Raw genomic sequence first — 11504 nt, forward strand, 5'->3', positions numbered from 1 at the left:
AAGATTTCACACAAAAAAACTATTAGAACTAATAAATTCAGCAGTTGCAGGATACAAAATTAACACTCAGAAATCAGCTGTGTTTCTATATGCCAACAATGAACAATCCAAAAATGAAATTAAGAAAACAGTCCCAGCCGGGCACAGTGGCTTATGACTGTAATCATAAGTTTATGATTCAAGCAGAGAACTGCTTGAACCCGGGAGGCGGAGGCTGCAGTGAGTTGAGATCGTACCACTGCACTCCAGCCTGGTGACAGAGTGAAAGCCTCTCTCTCTTTTTTTTTGAGACAGAGTCTCACCGTGTCGCCTGGAGTGCAGTGGTATGATCTCGGCTCACTGCAACTTCCACCTTCTGGGTTCAAGCAATTCTTGTGCCTCAGCCTTCCGAGTAGCTGAGATTACAGGCACCTGCCATCACGCTCAGCTAATTTTTGTATTTTTAGTAGAGACGGGGTTTCACCGTGTTAACCAGGATGGTCTCGATCTCCTGACCTCATGATCCGCCCGTCTGGGCCTCCCAAAGTGCTGGGATTATAGGCTTGAGCCACCGCGCCCGACCAGACCCTTGCATCTTGCTCTGTCCTGGCCACCCCAGACCAGAGTGCACCGGTCCCCAAGGTCAAGTCTCCCCCTGCCTCTGGTCAAATAAGGAGTGCCACCAGCTTTGAACCAGTCCCTTTCCACCTCCAGCCACTCCAGACCCCAGATCTGGAAGGGGGCTGGCCATGCTGGGGTCTCTGGGTGGAGCTGTCTGGCTAGGCCTGGGGTCTGAGATGGGATTTCTGGACAGAACAATGGAGCTCAGAAGCTCCAGCAAGGTGTGCTCTGCAGGGAGCCCAGGTCAGGTTTGCAGAGAAGCTGCCTGGAATCCTGCAGAGCTTCCCCACCTGACTGCAGCCCCTCCCAGCACCCACCCGCACCACTGCTCTCCTCCAGCCCCCAGTTCTAGCACCTTGGCCCAAGGCAGGCTTCCTTTCAGAAACCCAGCGGCCCTTTCCTGCCACCTCCAAAGCTCTGCTCAAAGCATCTTTGTTTGAGGCTCCGGTAAAGCCACAGCCCCGCCTTGGCCCTGTTAATTACTCCTTGGCTGAGCCTGGCTCTCTCCTGGCCCTTTAAGCCCCGAGGCCCTCCCCCAACTCGTCAGGAGAGGGCACCAGGCTGTGAGGGTGAGAGCAAGCCAGGGGTTGCGGTGGCAGGCAGGTGCAGCCAGCAGGTGAGGATGAGGGAGGAGGTGAGGATGAGTGGCGGTGAGGATGGGGGAGGAGGTGAAGATGAGGGAGGGGTGAGGACGAGTGGGGGTGAGGATGGGGGAGGTGGTGAGGATGAGGGAGGGGTGAAGATGAGGGAGGGGAGTGAGGAGTGGGTGAGGATGGGGGAGGGGAGTGAGGAGGAGGGGGTGAGGATGAGGAAGTGGGTGAGGATGAGGGAGGGGGTGAGGATGGAGGAGGGGGTGAGGATGGGGGATGAGGATGAGGGAGGGGGTGAGGATGCGGGTAAGGATGAGGGAGGGGGTGAGGATAAGGGAGGAGGGTGAGAATGAGGGAGGGGGATGAGGATGGGGGAGGGGGGTGAGGGAGGGAGTGAGGATGACTGAGGGGGGTTAGGCTCCAGGGCTTCTGTTGAGGCCAAGGATGCCCAAATATCTAGGTGGTGGTGGTTGCATACCTGAGGCCTGGGCAGAAGGAAGAGTATACAGCCTGGGCCACCAGGATAAGTCCAGGACCCAGCAGGAGCTGAGGACAGACAGAAGGACCACAGAGGGTGTAAGGGGCTGGGGTGAGGATTGGTGCCCCTGGGCCAGGACGCTCCTCTCTTCTCCCTGCTGGCTCCAGACCAGAGTCCAAGCCCTGGGCAGTGCCACCTTTACTCAGCCCAGCCCTGAAGACAGAATGAGAGGGGCTTCCTATCTCCAGATCCTGCTCCTTCTGGTGCTGGGTGAGTGGGGACACGGACTGGGGGGTAAGGGCCGCAGACACCTTGGCTCCCAGTTCTCCCATCTCACTGCTCCCTGGGCCGGGCTCCCTGGAGCATTCTTGGGCTTTCTAATCTTGATTCCAAGGGCTCAATCCTCTCTGCCACTGACCTTGACCTCACCACACCACGATGTGCTTGTCGGTGTCATGCTCATACTCCCTTCCCCCCTGCACCTTCACAGTGCTCTGGGAAGGGTTAAATAAGATAACAGACGGCATGAAAGCCTGGCACAAGGTCAGGGCAACGTTGTTTCACCCTCCTTCCTCATCTCTGGCCTCCCCTCCAACCCCGTTATTTGACACCAAATCTATAATCTGGTCCCTTCCCTGCTTCCTCCTCCAGGAGCTGCTGGGACTCAGGGAAGGAAGTCTGCAAGTGAGAAAGCCTCGAAGTCCACCCGAGTCAGCCCCATCCTGGACCTCGGCCCCATGTTTCCCCTCACACACCAGCCTCCCAGGCCCCAGGTCCTCAGCCAACCCTCACCGCCCCTGCTCCTTTTGTAGCCTGCGGGCAGCCCCGCGTGTCCAGTGGGATCGTAGGGGGCCGGGATGCACGGGACGGAGAGTGGCCATGGCAGGCGAGCATCCAGCATCGTGGAGCGCACGTGTGCGGGAGGTCGCTCATCGCCCCCCAGTGGGTGCTGACAGCAGCGCACTGCTTCCCCAGGTCAGCGCTCACCGAGGGCCCAGGCGGGGTGTGCAAGGAAGGCAAGGCCCGCGGAGGACCGGGCGTGGCCTGGCAGAGGCGTTGGGGTCGAGGCGGGCTGGAGGGGGTCGAGGACCAGGTGCTGGAAGTAGCCTCCCGCTCCTGTCTTACAGGAGGGCACTGCCAGTTGAGTACCGCGTGCGCCTGGGGGCGCTGCACCTGGGGGCGCTGCACCTGGGCCCCACCTCGCCCTGCACGCTCTCGGTGCCCTTGCGACGGGTGCTGCTGCTCCCGGACTACTCCGAGGACGGGGCCCGCGGTGACCTGGCACTGCTGCAGCTGTGTCGCCCGGTGCCCCTGAGCGCTCGCGTCCAGCCCGTCTGCCTGCCCGTGCCCGGCGACCGCCCGCCGCCCGGCACACCATGCTAGGTCACTGGCTGGGGCAGCCTCCGCCCAGGAGGTAAGGCAGGAGGGCGGGGCTCCGAGGCATCGGGGAGCCCCTATCTCCTCCTCCAACTGACCGGAAATCCCAGTCCCTCACTGCCCCAATCCAGGACCCAGCGCGGCTTCTCGGGAACCAAATCTCCTCTCTCTCAGAACTCAGCTTCTCCCACTGACCCCGGCTCCACGCCTGCCTTTCAGAGGTTCCTCCTCTTCCCCCAGTGCCCCTCCCAGAGTGGCGGCCGCTACAGGGAGTAAGGGTGCCGCTGCTGGACTCGCCCACCTGCGACCGCCTCTACCACGTGGGCGCGGAGGTGCCCCTGGCAAAGCCCATTGTGCTGCCTGGGAGCCTGTGTGCCGGCTACCCCCAGGGCCACAAGGATGCCTGCCAGGTGTGCACCCCACCTCCCCAGCCTCCGGAGTCCCATCCCTGTGCCTAGCACCCTGCCTCCCTAAACTCCAGGACCCAGGACATACCAACGAAGGCTCAGGGTCCTGGCCCCCAACCCAGAGGCACCACCCCAGGGGTTTGGAACCCTGAGAACTGTTCTGAGGTCCTGGGAGGGCTGAGACCTAGGCTCCTCTTTCTCCTGCAGGGTGATTCTGGGGGACCCCTGACCCGCCTGCAGTCTGGGAGCTGGGTCCTGGTGGGCGTGGTGAGCTGGGGCAAAGGTTGTGCCCTGCCCAACCGTCCAGGTGTCTACACCAACGTGGCCACATATAGCCCCTGGATTCAGGCTCACGTAAGCTTCTAATGCTAGCCAGTGAGGCTGACCTGGGGCCAGCTGCTGGGGTCCCTCAGTCTCCTGGTTCATCCGGGGACCTGCCCATACCCCACATCTCTTCTGCCTTGAGGCCAAGATGCCTAATAAAGCTAAAGGCCACCCCCAACCCCCACCTCCTGCCTCCTCTCCTCTTTGGGGCTCACCAGATCTGACTCCACCAACCCTCATCCAGGGATCTGCCATGAGTCCCAGGGGGTGACACTCCCCCCTCCCTTCCTGGCTTGTATTTACTTTTCTCGGCCCTGGTCAGGGATGGGTGCAAGGCACGCAGCGGTGGGCAGACCAGCTGCTGCCCATCTGGCCTGTGTGCCCATCTTTTTCTGGAGAAAGTCAGATTCACAGCATGACAGAGATTTCACACCAGGGAGATCCTCCATAGCTGGCTTTGAGGACACGGGGACCACAGCCCATGAGCAGCCTCTAGGAGCAGAGAGCAGCCACTGCCGACAGCCGGCAGGGAATCGGAACCCTGAGACCCACAGCCGCAAGGCACTGGATTCTGGCAGCACCCTGAAGGAGCTGGGAAGTTCTTCACCAGCCTCCAGATAAGAGCCCCGCCGGCCAATCCCTTCATTTCAACCTAAAAAGACCCTAAGCAGAGAAGCTAGCTGAGCCACCCGGACTCCTGACCTACAAAGCTGTGACTTAATAAATGTGTGTTTTAAGCTGCTCCATTTGTGCTGACATTTATACAGCAATAAAAACTAATACAGATTTTGCTCCACTGTGATGGAGGTGTCCCAGCGGGAAAGGTGGGCTGGCCAGCGCGGCCACCTCCCCATGTACTCCAAGAGGCTGGGCACTTGGCATCAGATGCTCAGCCGAGGAAGGGTCAGGAGCCCTGGGGCAGGCCCAGATTCTGTTCTCATTGTTTCTGGCCACCATTCACTCCCAGAGTGAGCCTGGGGCCCAGGTCACCCTACTGACACCTGCATCTGGACGCCAACAGCCTTGCCCACCCTTGGGGTCCCCTTCCAGCCTGGTACCTGGCATCCTGTCCCCTCTCTGCCATGTCCTTGTCTCCAGAGCCAGGACCACCCATTTCAATATATAGAGGTCAGTTTCCACAGCTGAAGAAGGAAAAGAAACAAAACCTGGAAAACTCAAAACCTACTCTGGAGCTGACAGCGGCTGTCGGCAGAAGAGAAGGGAAGACAAGGGAAGGTAAACTTCCAAGGCGCAGCCCCTTTAGGTCCAGGCACAGGCCTGAGCCATTGCTTCCCTCTCCTTTTCTCCTGGGGAGCCGGGGAAGTGGGCTGTACTAGATGGTCACGGGTAGGCCGGGCCAAGTGGGGCAGGAAGGGTGCTCAAGGCTGCTCTGTCCCCCAGGTGGAGAACACACCACACTGCAGTACATATTGGCCACCGTTGGTGGGGTCATCAGGGACCAGGTGCCCAGGACATCAGGGCATGGCTGTGGCAGGCCAGCCTGCAGGCCCAGCTAAGGAGGCAGAAGGGAGTGGAGCTGGGCAGGGAAGGGAGGATCATTAATGAGAAAAAATCACGGCCCCTAGTCAAGCCCTCACCAGACATCATGCAGAGGGAGGGCTTTATTCCATCAGCTCATTGAATCCCACAGGAGGCTCTCTGAGGTGGCTTGTCCCCATTTGTCAGATGAGAAAAACAAGTCCCAAAAATCACACTGCCGGCAAGGTTGGTAGACTGGGACTGCAGCCCAGGCGGTCTGATTCTGGGAAAAGCAGAGGTCCTCCACTCTCTCCACTCCCTCCTACCCCAACAGGGCAGCCTCCCCACACCCCTCCTTCCGGCCTGCTCCTGGCACAACAGCCTGTGGTGCCAGACGGGCGGCAGCTCTTGTCAGCCCCGTGCCACTGACGCCACAGGATGGGGCCCGTGTCCCCCTCTGTAATCTGAACTGATAAAACCTGCTCTCCCATGGCTGTTAGCGGTCCAGATGTCGGCCAAGGCGGTCACTGTTATGCCTGCTGAGTGTGTGCACTGTGCCAGGTATGTACATGCTCTCAGCAGACCTGAAAGCCCTCGAAGGAGACACTCATCTCACAGAAGGGAAACAGGTCCAGACAGGTTAGGTAACATGGCCATGGGCCCACAGATGGTAAGTAGTGAAGCCACATTTGAACTCAAATCCCACACTAACAGTTATGTTATATCCCTTTTGGGGACAAAAGTACCTATAAAACACTCTACAAATAAAGCACATTGCTAACTAGTAGTCATGAATAACTACTACGTATTAACACAAAAACAAGGAAAGTAGACCAGGCACAGTGATTCATGCTTGTAATCCCAGTGTTTTGGTAGATCAAGGCAGGATGATTGCTTGAGGCCAGAAAATTGAGACCAGCCTTAGCAATACAGTGAAACCCCCAACTCTACAAAAAATTAAATTAGCCAGGCATGGTAGCCCATGCCTGTAGTCTCACTTACTCGGGTGAGGTGGGATCACCTGAACCCAGGATTTCAAGGCTGCTGTAACCATCACGCCACTGCACTCCAGCCTGGGCTACAGAGTAAGATCTGTGTGTAGGGAAAATCTCTCTCAAATCATGTTTTTCCTCTATTCCTGTTGCCAGAAAAGAAGGTCCTGATCCAGACCCCAAGAGAGGGTTCCAAGAGAGGGTTCTTGGATCTCACGCGGGAAGGAATTCAAGGTGAGCCACAGAGCACAGTGAGAGAAGCAAGTAGATTAGAAAGGACTCCATCACAGAGCAGGCGTGCTCAGAGAGCAGGGGGAAGAACTCACCATCTTTGGTTAGTGTCTCTGCTTATAGGAAACTACAGGCCAGGCACGGTGGCTCACGCCTGTAATCCCAACACTTTGGGAAGCCAAGGAGGAGGGGATCACCTGAGGTCAGGAGTTCGAGACTAGCCTGGCTAACATGGTAAAATCCCGTTTCTACTAAAAATATAAAAATTAGCCAGGTGTGGTGGCACACACCTGTAATTCCAGCTACTCAGGAGGCTTGAGGCAGGAGAATCACTTGAACTCAGGAGGCGGAGGTTGCAGTGAGCCGAGATCACGCCATTGCACTCCAGCCTGGGCAACAGAGTGAGACTTTGTCTCAAAAAAAAAAAAAAAAAAAAAAGAGAGAAACTACAAGCAGTGGTAAATAAACCTGGAATGTGCAGATGTGCTCACTGAAGGTCAGGGCTTTTGGTGCCATCGGTGACTGTGCATCCTCTGCCTTAGCCTGCTTACTGACGCTATCTTAGCAGAGCGGGTTGCATTCTCAGGACATGTGCACATTCTAGGGCCTTGTGGGAGATGTCCTGTACGGCCATAAACATTTCGTAATCATAATTGGCGGCCAGCTTAAGAGGTGATCATTTTAGGCCGGATGTGGTGGTTCCCGCCTGTAGTCCCAGCACTTTGGGAGGCTGAGGCATGAGGATTGCTTGAGCTCAGTTTGACACCAGACTGGGCAACATGGCAAAACCCCATCTCTACAAAAACTGCAAAAATTAGCCGGATGTGGTGGTGCATGCCTGTAGTCCCAGCTACTCCAGGGGCTGAGGTGTGAGGATTATTTCAGCCAATATCAGGTTACTGCACTCCAGTCTGGGTGACAGAGGGAGACCCTGTCTCAAAAACAAAAAGAATGTGGCTATTTTCAGACAGCAGGAACCTTATAGATGCCTTGTGAGTGCTTAGCTACACATTTTAAGATGGATCACTCTAGTTGTTTTATTAAACTAGAGCCCTGGTAAGCAGAGGTCCCCAACACTCTCATACCAAAACCACAATTATCAACACAGAAGACTCCTGTGACAAACAGTTGTGGGGTTCCCCCCCCACACACTAAGCACTGGACACCAGCAGGGTGTCCTCAATTCAATTCCAACACTATCTGCCCAGCGCCAGCCTCAGGTCCCACAGGTTGGGGCTCACAGGACTGCCTCCCCATTCCCCAGCTGCAAGTTTGGGCTCCGGAACTTTCGACTGACTGGCTTCAGGTTGGCGTTCCCATGACTCTCCTCTTTGGGTTCAATTAATTTGTTAGAGCGACTCAGAGAACTCAGGGAAAAACATTCACTGGTTTATCATAAAGAATGTTACAAAGCATCGAGATGAAGCAAAGTGCAGGTTGAGGTGCTGGGGAGGGGCCCGGAGCTCCCATTCATCCCTGTGGTGTCACCCTCTGGGGACCACACGAGTTGAGCTATGGAGAAACGCTCCAAACTCTGTCCTGTAGGGTTTTGTCAGCATTCCTTTCCCAGGGAATAGGGCGGGGCCCTCTCTGGGGAGAGTCTTAAGACTCCCAATCAGGGCCGGGCGCGGTGGCTCAAGCCTGTAATCCCAGCACTTTGGGAGGCCGAGACGGGCGGATCACGAGGTCGGGAGATCGAGACCATCCTGGTTAACACGGTGAAACCCCGTCTCTACTAAAAAATACAAAAAACTAGCCGGGCGAGGTGGCGGGCGCCTGTAGTCCCAGCTACTCGGGAGGCTGAGGCAGCAGAATGGCGTGAACCCGGGAGGCGGAGCTTGCAGTGAGCTGAGATCCAGCCACTGCACTCCAGCCTGGGTGACAGAGCGAGACTCCGTCTCAAAAACAAAAACAAAAACAAAAAAGACTCCCAATCAGAAAGACCCAGGGAAGATTCGAGTCCTGCTTTGGGGCACGTGAAAGAAGACAGATTGTTTCCCTGGTCTAACACACCTGAAAGACACAAGGGCCTTCCCCATCATAACACAACACCCTGTCTGCGGTGGGGAGTGAAGGAGATAGAAGGCAGACGGACGCTGGGCATGGTGGCTCACGCCTGTAATCCCAGCATTTTGGGAGGCTGAGGCAGGAGGATCACAAGCTCAGGGGTTTGAGACTAGTCAACATGGTGAAACCCCGTCACTACAAAATATACAAAAAAATTAGCCGGGCATGGTGGTGCATGCCTGTAATCCCAGCTACTCAGGATGCTGAGGCAGGAGAATCCGGGAGGCGGGGACTGCAGTGAGCCACGATCACACCATTGCACTCCAGCCTGGGTGACAGGGCAAGACTCCATCTCAAAAAAAAACAAAAGGTAGATGGGAGGGAGCAGAAGACAGGCTGCAAGGCGGATTCTCAGAGTGAAGTCTGTGAGGCGAAGAGGTGAAGGCCAGTTGAGGAAAGGGGCCTAGGACACTCCTGTGTGGAGCAGTAGGCGCAGCCAGCCAGCTCCTCTCCACCACTGGACGCTCCCATTCCTTGTAAAGGCCCTTAAGGAAGGAGAACCTGGACTCCACAAGACCACACTTCCAAAAGTGGAGACCCCAGGCTAGGCCAGTGAGTGGCTCTGCTCCCGGAAAATCCCTCCTGACCCCATTCCCACCGCAGGAGGTAACACTGCACTGAATGACACGACGGCCTGCCATCTCTTCATGTAGTTAGCAGACAGGGAGGACAGCGTCGTGGGGTGTGCGGAGACCCCCTCTGGGGGCAAGGACTCATGCTGGGTCCAGGTGATCTCTGACAGCAGACAGACACCATTCACCGCGCCAGCTGGGGAACTGTGCCACTGCTCACTGAGGATCAGCGAATGAATGCAATTGTTGTTATACTTATGAGCTGATGCCCCGCGAGTACAGGCACACTCCCCAACGTCCTAAGGGCTCCACACTGTGTATCCCCACTTCACGGATGGGAACAACCAGGTGGAGGCCCTGGGCTTTGCCAGTAGGAGCTGGAGTTTGAACCTAGTGTTCTGCTCTCTGGAGGACAGGCACCATCCTTAAGAGGATGGTGACTCCAAGGAACCCCTGGTTTCTGGTGGACATCCTGAGCTGGGGCATCAGCTGTGACGGCCCCCACAGGTAAGGTGTCCACCCCTGGTCTCTGCCAATAAGGCCTGGATGGAGTAGGGATCCAGGCATCTCCCTGTGGAGATGGCCCCTCCTGTACCTACACCCTTTGACTTCTGGGTGGGCTGCTGTGCTACCTGAGAACTTCCTGGCCCCCACTGTCCACACCCTTCCTTCACTCTCCCTCCACAGAGGTACAGGATTTAAAGTTGCCAGTTCTATGTACATAAAGACACTGGGATTAACTGGAGACAGCATCTCACTCTGTGGCCAGGCTGGAGTGCAGTGGCGCGATCTCAGCTCACTGCAACCTGCGCCTCCGGGTTCAAGCAACCCTCCTGCCTCAGCCTCCCGAGTAGCTGGGACCACAGGCGTGCGCCACCATACCCACCTAATTGTGTTTGTATTTTAGTGCAGATGGGGTTTCACCTTGTTGGCCAAGCTGGTCTTGAACTTCTGGGCTCAAGTGATCCACCTCCTTCAGCTTCCCAAAGTGCTGGGATTACAGGCGTGAGCCACCATGCCCAGCCAGACACTGGGACTAAGAAATACATCTTTTTTTTTTTTTTTTTTTTTTTTTTTGAGACGGAGTCTCGCTCCATCGCCCAGGCTGGAGTGCAGTGGCGCAATCTCAGCTCACTGCAAGCTCCGCCTCTTGAGTTCAAACCATTCTCCTGCCTCAGCCTCCCGAGTAGCTGGGACTACAGGCGCCCGCCGTCACGCCCGGCTAATTTTTTGTATTTTTAGTAGAGACGGGGTTTCACCGTGTTAGCCAGGATGGTCTCGATCTCCTGACCTCGTGATCCACCCGCCTCGGCCTCCCAAAGAGCTGGATTACAGGCATGAGCCACTGCGCCAGCCAAAATAAATCTTTTTAGCCTGGCCAAGAGCTCTTCCCAACAATTACCTGTCCAATGCCTCACGACACAAGTCATGGAGCAAGACAGGTTCTGCAGGGACTGGGATGCTGAGGACCCTGGGAGCAGGGGTAGGGGCTGCAGTGAAGTAAGTCACAGGAGGGAAGGGACACAAGTCAAAAGTAACAATAACTAGAATTACAGCTTAGAAAACACAAATGCAGCTCTAAGACTTGCCGAGATTCTACGCAGCGGCACCCCCCACGTTCCGCCCACTCTCAACAGCCGTCAAAGCGCAGCTCGGACTGCAGGGCGGTTTGGCGTCCAGGGTCACTCTCTGGCTCCTCTCTCGAACGCCGCCTCCGACACCCGCCCAGCACGACCCAGCCTGGGGTGTCTCTCTGCAAGGGAGAGGTCAAGTGGGGGACCCTCGGTCTCATGTAAATGCAACTTGGGGCGATGCAGGATAGTGTCCAGCATTCAGGAAAGGAGGCCTTGGTGGAAAGAGCGGCCAGCCAGGAAAATCAAGTCTCTAGGCCTTTTCAGAGCCAAAATGCAGCCAAGCGGGAAGGCGGACAAGCGCCCAGGACCCCTGGGGCAAGGAGCTGCCCCTTCCCTCCTCCTGGGGAAAGCAGTAGCCAACCGCTCCCGTGCCTCCTAGCCCAAGGAGTTCGCCCGGGCCACCTCTAAGCCCAACAGCAGCCCCCAGGGCTCCTCACAGGTCATAAGCCCCTCTGAGCCGCGACAGTCCTCGCATCCAGGTCGGGGCAGGGAGCGGGGGCGACTGTCCCCAACACGGCGGCCAGAAAGCCCAAAATGCGGAGCCTGCCCAAGATGGCGGTCACGACTATCCCGCGACAACGCGGCCCCGGGCTCGCTGTGCCCGAGCCTGGAGCCTGCCGAACCGCACTAACACGGGGACCTCGCCTCTGCCACTCCCGAGAGGGCGCCACCGCCTCCGACGGCCATCCCTGGGGTGGAGATGGCGTCCGCACGCCCGTCGTTACCGCCCGCTTCCAGATCACTTAAAATGGC

General features: G+C 57.0%; 3 protein-coding genes across 18 annotated transcripts in view; 1 reads left to right on the forward strand and 2 right to left on the reverse strand.

The window, feature by feature from the left end:
- The window catches only part of PRSS41 (serine protease 41), a 28871-nt gene extending 26732 nt beyond the window's left edge, over positions 1 to 2139 (reverse strand). For all 14 annotated transcript variants that reach the window (XR_012429638.1, XR_012429640.1, XR_012429642.1 and 11 more), the window contains exon 1: positions 1669 to 2139. Coding sequence is in view for 6 of the 14 variants with exons in the window: in XM_065536976.2 (XP_065393048.1) it covers positions 1669 to 2000 (332 nt within the window). In the remaining 8 variants the exon portion in view is untranslated. The remainder of the gene's footprint in view (positions 1 to 1668) is intronic.
- Positions 1 to 11496, reverse strand: part of ZG16B (zymogen granule protein 16B) — a 57300-nt gene extending 45804 nt beyond the window's left edge. For 2 of the 3 annotated variants that reach the window (XM_065536984.2, XM_065536982.2), the window contains exon 1: positions 11189 to 11496. The gene's annotated coding sequence lies outside the window, so the exon portion shown is untranslated. Of the gene's footprint in view, positions 1 to 10706; positions 10871 to 11188 lie in introns of all 3 variants that reach the window. The other variant, XM_074028669.1, reaches the window with a different exon arrangement.
- PRSS33 (serine protease 33) lies at positions 1893 to 4518 on the forward strand. Its single transcript, XM_074028671.1, is given in 6 exon segments — positions 1893 to 1938; positions 2320 to 2352; positions 2481 to 2643; positions 2796 to 3082; positions 3286 to 3455; positions 3660 to 4518. Coding segments are annotated over 6 exon segments (858 nt in total). The 3' UTR covers positions 3819 to 4518.
- Positions 11497 to 11504: the final 8 nt, after the last annotated feature.

Source organism: Macaca fascicularis, chromosome 20, assembly GCF_037993035.2.
Source record: "Macaca fascicularis isolate 582-1 chromosome 20, T2T-MFA8v1.1".
In the NCBI taxonomy this organism is placed as follows: Eukaryota; Metazoa; Chordata; class Mammalia; order Primates; family Cercopithecidae; genus Macaca; species Macaca fascicularis.